At 41.6% G+C, this 17,720-nt stretch overlaps 1 protein-coding gene across 1 annotated transcript in view; it reads left to right on the top strand.

Moving 5' to 3' along the window:
* Nucleotides 1–2,056: 2,056 nt before the first annotated feature.
* FBXL7 (F-box and leucine rich repeat protein 7) overlaps nt 2,057–17,720 on the top strand; it is a 390,711-nt gene continuing 375,047 nt past the window's right edge. Inside the window, exon 1 of the mRNA XM_063088028.1 lies at nt 2,057–2,272. Within this exon, the coding sequence (XP_062944098.1) occupies nt 2,236–2,272 (37 nt within the window). The 5' untranslated portion in view covers nt 2,057–2,235. The remainder of the gene's footprint in view (nt 2,273–17,720) is intronic.

Raw genomic sequence — 17,720 nt, forward strand, 5'->3', positions numbered from 1 at the left:
GGGACACAAAAATCAACTACATTGTATATTGATAAATTAAAATAAAAAATATATAAATTTGAATGAACTAAAACTAAATGAGATTAAAAATGCATCCCTCAGTCAAAAAAAAAAAAATGTTATGAGTGTTTGTTTCTTTGTGCTTTTCTGTTCCATAAGTTCTCTGCAATGACTATCTTATTGCAATGACACAAATGACATTTTTGTTTTTGATGAAAGAAAATTTTAAAAAGACCCTGAAAGCTGACCCAGCTGAAAGGGAGGACAGTGACTCTGAACAACAGCCAGGGCAGGAGGGGCAGTGGTGTGGGGAGCAGAGAACCTGAGAAACTGCCTCAGTCTGGCGCTTCCCACCTGGGTGGCTCTAAGGCTCTCTGAACCTCAGTTTCTTCTCTCAGTTTTCTGATTTGTAGAACTCCAAAGAGGGACCGAGAGCACGAGAGGGAAAACAACACATAAAAAGCGAGTTGTCAATTCTACATCAAACATCAAGATAAAATAAGTTTGTTCTACTACTTTACAGCTGGTTTACCTTCAACTACGCCTCCAAAATGATCAGATCCAGGGTGGTTCTCTAAATGGTAACAGAAAATGACCAGGACAATATGAGCAGAAACCCACTTTTGCATGAAGATAAAGGAGATGTCGGCTCCTTTCTATATTGGGTTTATGCTTTGGGGTGGAATCTCTCAAAAGTCATTTACTCTCCCAAATTTTTGACATCTTTATCTTACTTAGGGCCCATGACAGGTTTTTAACTTAATCCAACAGACATTTGAGAAGCACGTATTATTGTCCAGGGAGTGTGCTGGATTCTGGACATTAAAAGATGCATCATTACTTACGTTTAATTTAATTTGCAACGTCTAACACGTATAAGGAGAAACTTTGCTGTGTGTTGGCCTCACTATAAAGAAATTTGAGCAGTAAAGTGAATTTCCTGGTCTTTACTAGGATGCGATGTTTTAAAATTCTTGGTATTTACATGGAAAGGGATAAAACATTAAGAATTTCCTTATTCTGTTTAATGGAGGGAACACCAAAGGGCCATTTTAAGGCTGTACAAGTGCCAAATAATCTCCAAAAGAGGTCGTAATGTATTAAACAAAGGATAACACCAACCACAAGGAAAAAAAGTAATAGAAACGAGGAGAAAATACACTTCTGGCTCAGAAGCTCTTGAAAGTTCCCAGCCAAGAAGCCTCCTTCAGAGGGGCGGAGAATGTTTTAGGCACTCTGGGGACCGACTCCCTGCGAAGTTCGCCTCGAGTTTTCCCTCTGTCCCCCCCCCCCCCCCCGCCCATGCCTCACCTCGGTCCCTAAGCACGGGAGCCCCGGAACATTCCAGAATAGGTATCTGAAATGTGTCAGCATCAGAAACTGATGCGTGTTTATTTTAAATGCCCACACACCTAAAACAGGCCATATTTGCAGACCCAAGGGATTTCAAGCGACGCTTGGAAGCTCATCTTACACATTAGGGTCCAAACCTATAAAAGAACAATAGTCAAGCAGAGCCAGCAGCACGTTCCCTTGCTCCACTCGGCTCGCGGGGGGCGCGCAGAGCCTGCGCGCAGGCTGGGGCCGGGCGCCGGGGCCCCGAAAAGGCGCGCTGCCCCTTTAAAAGGCCGCGCATCTCCGGGCCGGCCTTCCTCCCCGGGGCTCCAGCTGTGATTGACGCTGGGCGGCGAGAGGAGGCGCCTGGCGCTAACAAAAGTCCGGCCCGCGGGCAAGCAGCGCCGGGTCGGGAGTCTGCGCCCGCTCGGGCCATTGGCAACAAGTGGCCGCCGCGCCCTCCCCGGGGAAGCCGCGGGCGCGCAGGGACGCCCGAAGGAGGTGGCCGAGTCGGGGAGCCCGGGTGTCCGCGTGGCTCAGCGCCCACAGCAGGGGATCGGGGCGGTCGGATGGGGACCCGGCGGCTGCGACGCGGCGAGCCTCTGGGCGGCCCTGGGGCGCGGGCTCTCGGCGGCGCTGCGCCCGCTGGCCCCGAGCGCGGATTCTAAGAACCACGGCTGCCCCCGGCCCCGCCCGGAGCTGTCGGAGGTGCCAGGAGGGGACGGAGCGCCCCCCTCGCACCGGAGTGCAGGGGCCGCCCCGGGCCGGAGATCGGCCCCAGAGCGTGGGGGTATGTGCAGCTAACGGTCCCGTCGGACGGGCTTTCCTCGGGCCGAGCGCGCGGGAGGTGCGCCCCAGCTATGGAGTGTCCCTGGAGACGGCGGGCATGACGGCGACAGGATGGGCGCGAACAATGGCAAACAGTACGGCAGCGAGGGTGAGTGGGCCGCCCGTCCTCGGACTCCGGATCGCCCCCCCCCCTTCCTTCCCCTCGCCCTCGGGCTGCAAAGGAACGTCTCGCGCGCTGCTGTGGCGCGCGCCCCACTGGGCACCCTGTCTGGGCCGTCACCTTCCCCCTAGGCACAGAGTGATCAGTGAGTGGGTCAGGCTCCGCGAGGATGCTGGCTGACCGTGCTCTTTAAGCAACTTCTCAGGTTGTTTGGAGGACGGCTCAAGTTGCACCTCTGCTGTGTTTCTGAATACGTGTGCCTCAACTCTCCTTCCCTGGGCATCTGGGGTTTAGGAGATGATGGTTTGGCAGAGGTCGGAAAAGGTTTTTGAAAAATAACGCATTGAAAACTTTCCCAGGCCTTTGTGCTCCAGTCCCCTGGACTATTCTGTAGCAGGGAAAACTTTTGGAAGGAAGAGTTACATTTCCTTTCTTTGCTAACTGCCCCTGGTCTGACAGCTTCATGAAACTAACCACCCGGGGGTCTCGCGAGGCGTGGAGTGGCTGAGGGCTTTGTCTGGGCTCTCTCAGGGCTCAAGACGGGCAAAGGACCATCTGTTACGTAGGGCTGGAAATTGCACAGAAATATTGCCTGTCAAGTGCGAACTTGGAAGTTGGGGAAACTTTAAACTCCACCTACTCCTAAAAGGATGATGGATGTGTGCGGGTTGGCTTCTCTCTCGTTCCTCCTCCCCCTCTTTGCATAAAACCATAGTGTTGTAACCCAGTTGATTAACAGCATGCCCCCGATATGCATAAGGCAGAGGCATTTTCTACAGTTCAAAAGTTAAGAAGGGTCGTATCTAGTGAACTTGGCTGGAGGGGAGTGGAAGAGACAGGGTCCGTTTTACAGGCCGCCCCCAGAGGCCAGGCGGTTGCAAAGGAGGGGCCAGCCCTGCAGACTGGTAGGAATGCAGAATAGCTATTCAGCATGTGGTGCTAAGGAAACTTATCATCCTGTTCAGAACTTTGAGCTGTGGCCACAGAATGTGGATGTCTCCTCTCCCCGTGTTTGTGTCTGTGTTCATTTCTCAGCAGCTTTGTGAAATTACAGCGGAAACCGACCTAAAAAACCATATTCACATGAACATTTTGTTTAAATCATTCTTTTCCATATCTTCATGTTTTGAATTCCATATATATATTGCATATACATATATATATATATTTTATTGTGTGCAGCTATGTGTGATTTTTTTTTTTTTTTGGACAATTTCATTCCATTTTTTTTTAAGTTAAAGGGTATCTTTTTAGATAGCAAATGTGAAAATATGCCAAAAAAAAAAAAAAAAAAAGATTATTGGAGAATCTTGGCCAATCCCCCAAACGTCTTAGAGTTAATATTATAAAAATGTGTGGAAAAAAGAAAGATTAAGTCTTCTCACTCAATTATTAAAAAGCTTTCAGTAATTGTACTGTGTGCTTGTCAATTCTGGGTGTGCGTATGATATGCCACTTGCACACTGTCGAAGAAAAGGACAGTCCAGGAGGTATACAGTCGCTGCTTTGTGTTGTTGCATGAACCCCCTGCCCACCGTCCTTCTAATCCTCTGCAACTTGTTCTTATATCCCAGCACTCTCGTATTGTACAGTGTGTGGTATATGACGACTTCCTGTCTGAACAGCAGAATTTTCAACCCTTGGGAGAGAAAAGGAGAGACAGGGAACTAATGTTCTCCAGCTGTTATCCGCAAATGCTACCTCTGCATTTTCACTTCAGCTGAAGTGCAATTGTACTGGGATCAGATTTAGATACACTGTGGGCTTTTTACAGGAAAAACTTCTTGTGCTCAGCTGATGCAAGGGGACCAATAGGAAGCTTTGGGAGGTAACTGAGTTTTGGCTGGACACTAAACTAAACCCAAACACTGTGTTTAGTTTACATCAACTCTTCAGATGCATGGGGATTCATCTGTGATACGTGAGGAAAAAATGAGCAAATAGAAGAAATAGAAGCAACGTGACCTTTTTTTTTCTTCTTTTATGTGGCCCCTCCTAACCAGGGTCATAATATATGTAATTGGGTATAGTCAATTTTGTCGTGTTGTGTTATTCTATGGTAAAATCTATGCAAATAAGCCTGTTGGTTGGTGTGTCAGTGCCGTCTTTGATATCTATAATGTAAAATTTCAAAGAAAGTGAAAGCAACCCCTAGATATAGTTTCTCTACTATCAAAGGAGACTGAAAATTAAGACAGTTTTATAGATTTAGTGCAATTTAGATATGGCATATTTTAAACATAGGGGAGAAATTACCAATGGATGCAATATCAGTAAAATTCAGTCAAGTATAAAGCACTGGTGTTGTGTATACTTCAAAAATACTGCAACTTAAATATATTTTATGTGTTAATGGCAATTGATACCACCATGCAAATGTCCCTTGAATATTGCAACTACTGCTGAATTATTAGAACTTTTAAAACCTCAGTATTCCACCAGTAATCTCACTTTCTCCTGCTGTTGGGAAATTCCCTTTTCATTAAAAAAAAAAAAATTATTTGTGAGGCTTACCTTAGCACGGCAGAGGCTTCCAACTCAGTTTTATCCAAGGTACAGGAGTATCAATATCTCCCAGGAGCTTGTCAGAAAGGCAGAATCTTGGGTTATTCTGGAACTACTCAGTTATTTATCAGATGCCCACTAAAGTTTGGGGAAGTTCTTGTGCAGAGGACGGAGCGTTGACTTGGGAGTCTGGAAATTTAATTCCAGCTTCATTTCTTGCGATCCTTCTTCTCCAAAGTGAAGAGGGCAATTTCTTGTTGGCATTATTTGTCATTCTCTGTTTTTTGAGCCTGTAGTCATTCATCTCACTTTGCTCTGATAATGCCTTAATGGACCACTTGACAGATGGTTAATTAAGGTTGCTTTTCTCCCTAGATCAAAGGTATGTGTAAATCCATAATGGGTATTTTCAAGGTGTCTTGTTTTCCTAAATCTTTAGTGAATATTCAGTTCAGTGGTCCAGTTTGCAGGCCTGCCCTCTACTGTCTTGGCAGACGTGGATTTTGCTCCAGGAAAAAGTTACCATACCATTCTTGGTCTTTAGCTTTCTAGAAACATAAACGAATGTCTAAATGATTAGTATGTTCGGGAGAATTCTTTTATGGATCACTATTTTTTTCGCTTTATCTTCTTTCATAAAGTGTAAGTTATTGCCCATGTGTAGAAATCTGTAGAATGAGTTGGGGCGATTCAAAGCCATTAGGACCATTAGCTTTGACTCTAGTTAAGCCAAATAAACAAATCTCCCTTCAAGTTGGAAGAGAGGAGCTGCTTTCCCTGCCTTTTAAGGTTTCTGAGCCTCACCATCACTTACTCAGTGGTTTCAGTGTTATGTTTATTCTACTTCAGCAGGTCAGAGGCAGTAGCACTTACACTGTTAACAGCTCCTTTTCAAAGCCCTGGATGTTGTTTAATCAGAGCTGATGGGACCATAGTGATAGGGCTTGACTGTTGGTAGCTTTGTTGCTCCACGAAGGACCTGGGGGTCCTTTTCACCATTTCAGATCAGTGCTGTCAGGTGTGAGGAGAGTCAGTAGCCTGAGAGTGTAAATCATCACAAATCCATCGCCACCTCGGGAAGCATACCTTGAAATAATAATGACGATGGCCACCAATCTTTACTGAAAGCTTTCTAGGTCCAGGTGTGATTCTAAACACTTGACATTCACTGGCTCCATCCTCATGATCCTATCAGGTAGATGCTTGTATTCCCTGTTCTACTGATGAGGGAACACAGGACCAGAGAGGATAATCATTTTCCCAGTCACACAGCAAGTGTAGGCTGAATTGGGACTCAGGGCCAACTCTGTCTAAGCCCAGAGTCATTTATTCATTCATTCAACTAATTTATGTTGGCTTTTTTTTTTTTTGAAAATTTTTTTTTTTTTTTGGTCGTTTTTTCGTGACCGGCACTCAGCCAGTGAGTGCACTGGTCAGTCCTATATAGGATCCGAACCCGCGGCGGGAGCGTCGCCGCGCTGCCAGCGCAGCACTCTACCAAGTGCGCCACGGGCTCGGCCCTATGTTGGCTTTTTACTTCCTGCTGTGTGCCAGGAACTCTTTTAAATTCTTGGGATAAGTCAATAAACAGATCAAGATCCTGTCCTTGTCAAATGTATATTCTTGTGTGTGTGTGTGTGTGTGTGTGTGTGTGTGTGTGTGTGTGTGTGTGTTGGGAGGGAGAGGAAATGTGACATTTAACATACACACACAGAGTAATTCAATAAAACCATGTGGTAGACTACAAGGGGCTAAGTTCTTTGAATAAAGAAAATTGACAGATAAAATAATTGGGAATGTGGGACGAGGGTATTGCACTTTTAATTAGAGTGGTCACCATAGGCCTCATTGGCATTTAGACCAGGTCTTAAAGGAAATGAGGACCTGAGCTTTGAGGATCCAGGTAGCATGTTGGCTGTCACTTTTCACTACTGTGTTAAACTGAGGTGGTTACTCTTCACAATTGTCTTAGTGCAAGCTGGTACAGAAAAGTACCATAGACTGGGTGGCTTATAAACTACAGAAATTTTCTTCTCACAGTTCTAGAGGTTGGAAGTCAGAGAGCAGGATGCTAGCTTGGGCAGGTTCTGGTGGGGGACCTCTTCTAGGTTGCTCATCTTCTCGTTGTATCCTCACATGGCTGGGGTGGGAAGACAGCTAACTAGCTCTCTGGTCTCTTTTTATAAGGACACTAATCCCATTCATAAAGTCTCCACCCTCATGACTTATTTACCTCCCACAAGCCCCACCTCCAAATACTGTCATATTGGGATTAGGGCTCAACTTATGAATTTTGGGGGGATACAAGTATTCAGTCCGTTGCAGTGTTTGAGAGCATAAATTATCATTTTATGCAAAGTATAACATTATCTATCTTCTGTAGTCAACTACAATGAAACAGAGTCAGTCTGGCTGCTGGGCATTTTTTTTTTTTTTTGCCTCGATTCTTTGCTAATATGTTTAATCCACTTATATCAGATAATTTGTGATTTCATTTTGGAGGAGGGGAAATGACAATAAGGCCTAGGACATGCTCGTCAAAGGTGGTGTCCTATTATTGCTTTGACTAGTGGATGCTGCCTGACTTACTGGATATTTGCATATCGGTCTGAAGGTACCTCTAAATGTCATCCTAATTCTGCAATAGACGTAGGTCTTCATCTTTTGCTTCCAGTGAATAATTTCATTTTAATGCAAATCAGAAGATAAATGATACTGTTCCTCTGTTAGGTTTAAATAAAAGTAGTACAGCTAACAATACCATCTTTGGTCTGACAATAAGAAGATATTTTCAGAGATTTGGGGATTTTTTTTTTTTGCACATTTTAAACAAAAGAGAGAAAAGAGAGCTAACTTTTCTTTCCACTTGGGAATCAATTCACATAAACTTTGTCTTAACTCCTTCTGCCCTTTGAAACAGAATGAATTCTGGATTGATTTTGAGTAATTAAAAATCATTTTTACCTTTAGCCCATATCTGCTGGTATCTCTGAAAGCTGCTTAGACAACTTTGCTTGGCTGTTTGACTGGTGGAACCTTCTGGATAATATGCATTTTAAGATGGCTGTGGGGATGTATTAAAAAATGTGACAGCATCTGGAATAAAATCTCGAGTAAATAAATACCGTGAATGAATGAAGAGGGGGAAGAACTGAAGTTTAGAAACTTAATGTCTTAAAAGTAGTATTTGAAGAGTGTCATGATGAACATTAAATTTCAAATAAAGACCAATGTATGTAAGTTACAAGAAATTAGATTTGGCTCAGTCTGATAAAGACCCGTCTAATGATGAGAGCGGGGCTACCTAATGAGGAAGTGAGTCCTCTAACTTGGGAATGCAGTGATTATAGTGAAGATAGTGCTGAAGATTTCTGCATTGAATAGGGTGATCAACTATCTGACCCTAAACCAAGTTGTCTAGCAAACATTCTGTCACGTGCAATTATGTTTGACGAAGCTTTATTATTTTGTTCTAACTCCTGTTGGTACTTTTTCTTCTGAATACATCTTTATCGTTTTAGTTTGTTGTTAAAAAGCATTCCCCTCACTTTTTCTGGGTTAATTCCGTGTATGTGTGTATATGTATTATACATATGTATTTATGTCTACCTAAATATATTTAGATATTAATTGGCAAATGTACTGATTTTAATTCCCTGCCCTCTGTGGGACATAATCTTTCACACCAAAAATTGGGTGTGATAAATGACTTCCTATTTTCTATGCAGTAGTGTACACTGACTATACTTAGAGTATTAGTGTTATTTTTATCATTACCCTAAATCATGTAGTTCTACTAACTTGAAGCAAGACCCTTAATTGTGCTTATGCTGAATGTCTTTAATAAATGTTCTAACTTTTTATGTAAGTCTTTCAATTCATATTATTGGTTAGTGATCTTTGATCAGAAGCTACAAATGGTCTAGAACCACACACAGAGAACAATTTACTCAAGAATGTTTGCCAGGCACCATGCCTGCTGTGAGGAGCCAGAGAAGACCTTATGTATTACTCTGTTTTCTGTTGCTTATAACAGAATATCTGAAACTGGGAAATTTATAAAGGAATGAAATTTATTTCTTACAGTTTTGGAGCCTTGGAAGTCCAAAGTCCAGGGAACACATCTGGTGAGGGTCTTGTTGGTGGGAACTCTCTACAGTGATGTGGTATCATGACATGGCGAGAATGGGCTGAGCAAGAGAGCTCACCTCCTCATTTGCTGTCCTTTTAAAGCTATCAGAACCACACCCATTAGTCTATGAATGGACCGATCTATTCACAAGGGCACAGTCCTCATTATCTAATCACCTATTAAAAGCCCCACCTTTCAAATATTATATTGGATTTCCCACCCTCTTAACACTGTTACAGTGGGGGTCAAGTTTCCAATACATGAACTTTTCCCATAGCACTGGACTTCTCCATCATGCTAACTGAATGTGAGTGATAAGTGAAAAATATGCATAGCAATTGAGCTGCTTTCTAAATAATGACAGCTCTGGACAGTGCCTACGATTCCTGTAATATCTAAAAGATGCACGTGCTCTCTAAAAACTAGGTTATGGGGAGGAGTGACTTAGGGTTTTGGGGGAAACTAAATATTTTGTTTAGAAACTCTAACTAGTTTTTCCAGAAAATCTACATATTTTATTTCTCATATGGTTTAGTTCGTGGAAAGTGATTCCTGTGGGTTCCATAGCAGTGAAGACCTTGGTATGCTTCAGTGAAGGGGCAGGAATATCTGGCCAGCTCGAGTGCTTCCCAAGCTTGCAAGGAGGATGAAAGCCCAAGGGCAGATACTTTCAAAATGTGCTAGTTAATACCCCAAAGAAGTACAGCTTTCAAACTTTTAACATCAATGACCACTGACCATCTCTGAATTTTCCTCAGTAATGAAATGTAAACACATGGTCAACATTTTCCCGGTTCCATAGTTGAAGAAGTGTAGACTGTTTCTGGAGCCATAAATCTCTGTTCCATTGTGCATTCAATGTGCTCATTCGATCAATTCCTATTTCAATTCTTAAAGCAGGAACAAAATGAAAAACAGTTGTTAACACTGCATGAACTCATAATTGTAACTTTAGAAGCCTTGAGCAATGTGTAGAAATGTTATTAAAACATTTTTTGTTTGCTACCCTTCTGTGGTAAATTCCTTTGCTGCATTTTCCAAGCAGATGTAGCAATGGAAAGAGAATCAAAATTTCTAGAGAAAAATTTCAGGAATTTCTGTTACACTTGTGGATTGACCTTCTTGCTGCAAGTAAGCCACTTTTTGGCAAGGTGGAGAAGTCAGAAAAAGTCTACTTATATGTGCAGTTGAACTTTTTGGTTCAATTGAGTACATGGGTCAAATCTTGGGAGCATCTTGGTGAAGTCCAAGACCAAGGCCAGGCCCTGCACATCTGTCAGAGGCAGCTCAATCCCAGGAAGAGGAAGGACATGTGTGACAGAGGGTGGGGAAGAGGAAAGAGCATAAATACAAGGAGTGGGGAGAAGAGGACACATTCAGGGAGAATGGGAATTAGAGCATCAATTGCCCTCTTTTGTGTAGAACAGAATCAATGTTCTACTTAACTCTCTTAAGTAAAATTTCAGCTCATGGAACAAAAATGATTATTAATAGATATTTGGTAGGCTTGGCTATTGCCAAGTTTATTATATTTATTATATTATATTGAATAGTAGCAGCGAACAGTTAATGAGCATTTACTAGGTGCCACCTCCTCCTCTAAACACCTTACACAGTTGTTCATGTAGTCCCCAGGATGGCCAGTGAGGTAGGCACTGATTAGCCCACAGTACAGTTGCCAACACTGGTGCATCGAGGCTGACACCCTGTGCAGGGCACACACGGCTGGCTGGTGAGTGGCAGAGTCATGCCTGAGATCCCTGTGGCTGCTCTGGAGTCTACACCCCTTTTCACTGTGCCCATGTCCCCCTCCCACCTCGACATTTCAGTTGCAGCCAAAGTTTTTCTCAGTCTTTGTTTTGTTTGTATGTTTCTAAGAATTGCAGTGACTGAAAAGTAGCTGTTAAAAAGAAAAGACCAAGCTACAGTTTTATGGACGAGGTGATCAAAAATGAGACATCTTCTGAAGGAAACTTTCAGCTCATTCTGCGTGGCTCTCCAAAGCGCAAATTAACTGCTCATTAGGCAACAATCTGCTGACAAATCAGCAGACTATCTAATGTCCATAAGAACTTTAGCATATGAAATAATTAGCATATTCTTTAGCGTCTTCAGGGTGCAAAGTAGAGCTAAGGGGCTGTCCTCTGCATTCTTGAGAGCTTTATGAATTTTTATTTGATTGTTGTGCTGGAATGGCCCTTACCTGGGATAACCTTTGCACTTGCTCACAAACAAAAGTTAGTGGAGAGCGGCAAAAAGTACACACATTTTTTCCCTCCCTAAATAGTTTATAATTTATATTTCATATTTCTCTCTGATTTCAAAACTATGGATTTAAAACAGCAGTTAATATGGAGAATTATTCCAACATATATTTGAGAACTTGCTCTTCTTTTTTGTTAGCCCTGGGTGGCTTCTCCATGACTGTGTCTGAAATTGCTTTGTAAACTATAAAACATTTCAGAAAATAATCTCTTCTATCATCACAGGAACTGTGGCAAGGGTGTCTCTCATTATCCCCAGTGTATAAGTGAGGAAACTGAAGTCTTGGCAGATTAAATGACATGTCTTGATTTTACAATGTAGATTAGGTGGGGTCATTCCGATTCTAAATTTAGTGCAATGTACATTATACCACTCCACTCCTTTAGGTGCTACAAGACAAAAAAGAATATAATCATGCCAGTGGGTTGTCACCAGGAATTCCTGGCAGTATTTTAAATTGTTGGTACTTAGTGATGAAAGTAGGGACCTGCAGGTAAAAATGGGGATCCGTTAATGGCTTTTGCAGCACTGCTAGAGGCAGAGAAACCTGTTTCCCCAGTGGTCATCTTATGACATGACGCAGTGAGAAAATTATTATAATGAGAATGCACAATGAATTATTGTTAGGTAAAAGTTCATGGCAAAATGACATTGTTTATTAGAGTGCACTTGCGAGTTGATAAAACTCAGCAGGGGCTCCCTCATCCGTGAACCTCTGCTTGGGACATTTAGAGAATGTTATTTTACTCCTGGGAAGACCAGAGAATGAGCCCTAAAACTGGGGACCCTGTGTATCAGTGGAGTCTTGATTCTCTTCAATCTTCTTGTATCCTTGCTGTTGAATGACTACATTTCTCAGAGGTCTCTGGAAGTGTCTAGGTCCTGGGGCAAGCCATTTAGGGTGAGCTGGTACCAGAAGTCATTTTGGTTCTACTATTTTGGGATAGAAATCCATCTTTTTAAATTGCTTTATTTCCCATTCACTATCCTTCCGTTTAATCTCTATTTCTTTTTCTATTTTCTGTCTCTATGTATTTAATGATCGCTCATTTTACCTTATGCTCACCCTACTGTGAATATAACCCTGTTTACTCAGTAGGTCCTCAGTATAGTTTTGTTATGTGAATAAATGGGTATGAATCTATAGCCACGATCTTTACTGGGTCTAAAAAAAAAAAGAAAGAAAGAAACAAAACAAAACAAAAAACTATGAATAGCCTTGTCTCATTTTCAGGGAACCTTTCTCAAACTTGGACAATTTACTCTAAAAAAAAAAGGTTCTCTGGACTTGTTTTCTTCTGAGGATATTCTAACTTGAAACTTGGTTTTTAACTGTGTAATTATATCTTCTAATGTGTGAAGATAGTAAGAACACGAAATATGTATTTTTAAGCACTACTGAAGACAATTGCTGAAGACTCTCCAACCTCACCAATTTACAGTATTGTCAACAACTATTTTCAGTGATTAGGATTGAGTAGAATGCTACTGTGTATTTTTAATTAAAATAATATTGTTTTGAGATATCCGTTTCAACTTATTTGGAAATTGAGTTTATATGAAACTTAAGTAAACCATAAATCTAGAAACCATTTTGAAAACTTGACCTTTAAATTAATAAATCATTTCTTTGGTTCTGTGTTCTCTCTCTGGATTAAAGAGTCATAGGTTTACGAGTCTTTTTAAATTCATATTGATCTAATTTATCTTGGGGCTTTGCATCTGTATTTTTCTCCTTTCTGTTTTACAAAATATAAAGTTATTATATGTTTGGTATGATTGGAGAGGTTTCTAGTAGATCTGCCTCTGGCTGCCTACTTTGCTAAAATCAGAAGTGGAATAATCAATATAGAAAAGAAAAACAGCATTGATCTGTAGTATGTATGGATGTGTACACATACTTGAGACTATATGAAAATACCCCTTTCCTATAAATTGGCCAAACTCCATTATTTCTCTTCTTAAGTTTTTTTCCTACCAGTGGAGAGAAATACAGTGTTCTTCTATAAGGAATTTAAGGAATACATTTAAAATTAAAGTGTCGTTTAAAAAAAGATATGGTATCTCTTAGAGGAATAGCTTCAGATAAAGGGTCATCATAAGAATAAAGCTAAAGAGGGAGCAAGTAGCCTAATATGATAGCTTTTGGAGATGGAACTCAAGGTAAAGGCAACTGCCTAGTGAACAAAGGACTTATAAGGGTCACATTACAGGAATCTTTCTGTGGCATGATATCTACTTGGAGCTGTATGTTTTAGTTTGTTTACTGAATGTGTGTTCAGATCAAATGGTTGGATATGATGTCTCATTGGTGGAGGGGATTTTTCTCTGCATGACACTGACCCTAGTTGACATTCACTTTGAAGTGCCATAGTGTAAATTCAGCTTCACAGGCACCATTCATTTGTTTTTTGTTTGTTTTTTGGTTTTTGATTTTAAAGATCAATAACTGCTTCATTGGTCAGAAAGACTCATGTGGCTTGTTGGATAATGTATCCTGTGCATACTACTGAAATAGAGCTCCCTACACCATCATAACATATGCTATCTGCTTCTGTAGAATTGCTTGCTTAACCTAAGTAACTCCATTTTGCCCCGTCTGACCTACAGACTACCCCCCTGCCCCTTATGCATGAGAAACCATTGACCTTTTCATAGAAACAAGAAGCAATTGCATAGAAATAGGAGCCATACACAGTGAATTATTACATGGGAACAGGAACCATACACTGAAAACTTGTATGCTTGGTTGCTCCAATGGCTTAATCTTGGCTTCTGTGACCTAGCTCCCTAGCTTGCTTTGTGCACCTGGACAAACCCGTGTGCCAACGGGATGTAGTTTTTGCCTTTAAAAACCATACAAGACCAAAGCCCGATGTTGCTCTTCCTTGGTTGCACCTTGGGAGACGGACGCTGGCCAGCTGGAGTGCCCTTTTCTGCACGAGTGATGTGTAAGTGCATTTCTTGTGGGAGGGTGCCTCACAACACTACCATGAAAGTAAATTTCAAGAAATGACATTCCTGTCCTGAACAGCTTGCTTTTCACCTTTAATTTTGTATCCTCTTTGCTATTTAACTATATTTTAGTAATATTTGCTATTTTTCCCTCTCTCTTGAAATATCTCCCCTGTTGATTACCCTGCAAGCTTGTTTTGAGAGACAATGTTTCCTTAGAGAGTCTTTCTCTGCTCCTAGAGACATAACAATGTGAACTGAGCAATAAAAATCCAATTCCCTCCCTTGGTTGTGCTTCAAATAGTCATTTCTTTGATACTGGTTAATAAAAACAGGAAGAGGATCATTTTTAAATGCTTTGTTTGGGGTTGCTTTACTTCCAATAAGGAAAATTGCCTCACCAGGGGGAGCACGGGTAGTAAAGATACTACTAACTACATAATTGTATTCAGCCAGTGTCGAAATTCTTAAGCAGCTGCCTACAAATCTCATTTAATCGTGGGATTGCTGTGTGTCCACTGTAGTGTGCAGATTTGAATCTTCTGTTGCTGAAGACTGTCTCTTCATACTTAATGAAGGCTAAGTTCAAATGCTACTGGACATTTTCGATACCCCTCCCATTAGCAATACTTGTAAGCTTTGGACATTGACCAAGAATGAAATATGGAATAGAATTATGGCTATTTCAGTGGTGAAAATGACCTCAGAGCACCATATAGAGAAAGACTGAGGCACAAAGAAATGAAACAGCTTTGCCAAGGTCATACAGATACCAAGGCTTTAGGACAGTGAAATTGGTTTTCTTAGTCCAGCTGATTCCTTTTAATCCATTGCTCTCTTCCTCACCATATCTCTGTTTTTTTTTTTTCTTACTTACAGAAGATTTGAGGCAAATGTACTGGCTTCCCCAGTTCTCTGTCCAGATAGCCCCTTGAGGACCCCCAGCTGCACAGAGTGTTGACCACTGATGGCTCACAGCCCAGTGCCCCATTAGAAATTACTGTCACCCAATGCAGACAGTTGGTGTGAGGAAGGCCACATCCAATAACTAGTTGGGGCAGGTGTACAATTTGGGACAACTCTGAAGGGCCATCTTGGCTCCAGAGCTCCCCATGGGATTGGCTGAGTCCCACATTGCAGCTGTGTCACAGCCCAACTTCTCTCCCTGTCTAGTTGGCCTTCTCCCCGTGCCTTCCATAAGTGCCATCCCAAGACACTTCCCAATGTGCCGCCTGTGCTCAGATCATTTCAGAGGCTGTTTACCAGGAAACCCAACATAAGTCAGTGAAGAAGCTGGAATAGGATGCTGTCTTGGCGGTGGTCACCGATGGACAGGGTGCCACTGCTGGGGGCATTATCTTCTTAACAATCACAGCCGTCCTTAAAAGGGAGTCTTCAGCTGACAGTTAAGAGACATGCACTGGTTTTCTGCTTGGGGACTTAGTCTCATCTTTTCATTTTATAGATGAGGAAATTAAGCCCTATACACTTAAAGTGACTTGATCAATAGCACACAGTTGGCAAAAGAGCAAAAACAAGCGTATGGTTCCTGGCTGCTGCTACTGGTGCTGTTTTTACAGAGGCGTCTTGGAATTTGTTAGGACTTGTTCTGCTGCTATAACTCAGAATAGACTGCAGATGGATCTAGAGACCAGTTATTTGTCTGATCCATTTGCTCACTCTGGTGCTAAAATCAGACATCTCAATAATTCCTACAGGGTCCTATTTTGCTAACTGATCATCTACTATTCTTTGAAGAGTGATCTCTGAAGCTCATCATAGTTGGTAGTAGATTAGAGAAGAAATAGTGAAGAAGCAGCAGATGGTCATAGTTGTTATTGCCTGAAATCAGCATTTTGTGTTACTGGCTATTAAGAGAATGGGGAATATGCAATGCTCATTACGCGAGAGACCAGTGGCAAGGACAGATTCATTAGATAGATGGAGCACACAGTAGTGAATTGAATCATAAGCAAGATGAAAAATCACTATAAATGAATATGTAGTCTCATGATCATCCTAAGTAGTTTATTAGTCATTTTATTATGCTCAAATAATGTCCCACTGAGATTGTCAAATTATTATGTCACAGTCACAGTGGTACCGTGAAATTTAGAATTAATTGAAAAATGAATTATTAGCTTATTATCACTACTACAAATATCCAGATTGTATATAGTTTCCCTGGCGTAATCAACCAGCTAATTCTTTAGAAAACATTCTCTAACTCCTGTTGTCTGAAATTAAGTCAGAATTTATTTTTATCTGGTACTTGTGGCTCTGCATATGCTGTAGCCAGATTCCCTCTCCAGCTTTCTTTCCAGCTACTCATCTATATGCACTCTGTGCCCTGGCCTGTGTGTTCCCTAAACTTATCTTTTGTTTTCCTAGATTTGTGCCTTTTGTCATGCTGCTTTTCTTCTTGGAATATTCTTCCCATGTGGTTACCCACCATGACCTGCTGAATTCAGGCCCGATTCAATGTTTACTTTTTAAAATGAAATTTTCTTTGATTTCCCTTATATGTATCTTTGTTTATAATACTTAACCCCTTGCACCCTAACAGTAATCTGCAGTGGGAGGTAGGAGGAGCCTCCCAGTGAAAGCAGGTGAAGCTTGAACTATGGCCAGGACATAAGGGGGTTTCAGAGATGAAAAGCAGGTAGAATCCACAGACTTGGTGACTGACTGGCAGAGGGGGACAAGTAGGTTGGCTCACATGCCTTCACTTTCTGATTGCACTGAGATTCCCTTGAGTTGGTTGTTAAGGCCAGGAAAGTTAATCAGACCTTTTTTCTATCCTCTAGTTATCACTTTCCAGGATCAGAGAGAGTTTTTCAGGGATTGATACGCTTGGGTGTTTGTTTATCTACACCGCCCATTTCTTTATGAAGTTGTTTAGCCAGAAGATGTTTACTAATCTTCTTCTATGTGTCAGCACTTGCTTGGCCCACCCATGAGATCCAGTGGCGAATGAAACGTTAGCTGGTCCTTCAGGAACTTGGCATCTAGTGAGGACACCAGAGAAGCATACAATGGGGTGCTGGGCAAGCAGCGCTGGAGCCAAACAGCCCCAGTTACTCAATTAGAGTCTGGGCCCCGCTACTTACCAGACAGGCGACCTCATCAGAGTCTTATTTGTAAGGTAGCTAAATCAATCTCCAATGCTTACTGCACACTGTTTTTAAATTCTCCTGATTTGGTCCAGTAAACTAGTGGATTGGCTTTAAATACATTCTGCTAGAGACTTAAAACATTGGGAAAAAAAAAAAAGTTGTTGGAATTCATTTTTGAAACAGGAAATTCCTGTCTGTAGCTAGAAGTTGTCACATGAGAGCATAAATTACTCTCTATTGCTCCTTCTCTTGAAGAATCCCTTCAGATCAGCACTTGATGGAAAGAAGTTAGAATGTGGTTTCTTTTTGGTGAGGTTTTCCTTCGAAAGTCCTAATTTCATGAAGGATCTGAAAAAGAGTCTGAGATACATTTTTATTATGGCAAATCTAGGCATTCCTAATAGGTGGAGAAATAAGGTGTTGGTGTGATTTGAAGACAGACCTGGTGTTAATGATTAATGGT

Source organism: Cynocephalus volans, chromosome 2, assembly GCF_027409185.1.
Source record: "Cynocephalus volans isolate mCynVol1 chromosome 2, mCynVol1.pri, whole genome shotgun sequence".
Taxonomy (NCBI): Eukaryota; Metazoa; Chordata; class Mammalia; order Dermoptera; family Cynocephalidae; genus Cynocephalus; species Cynocephalus volans.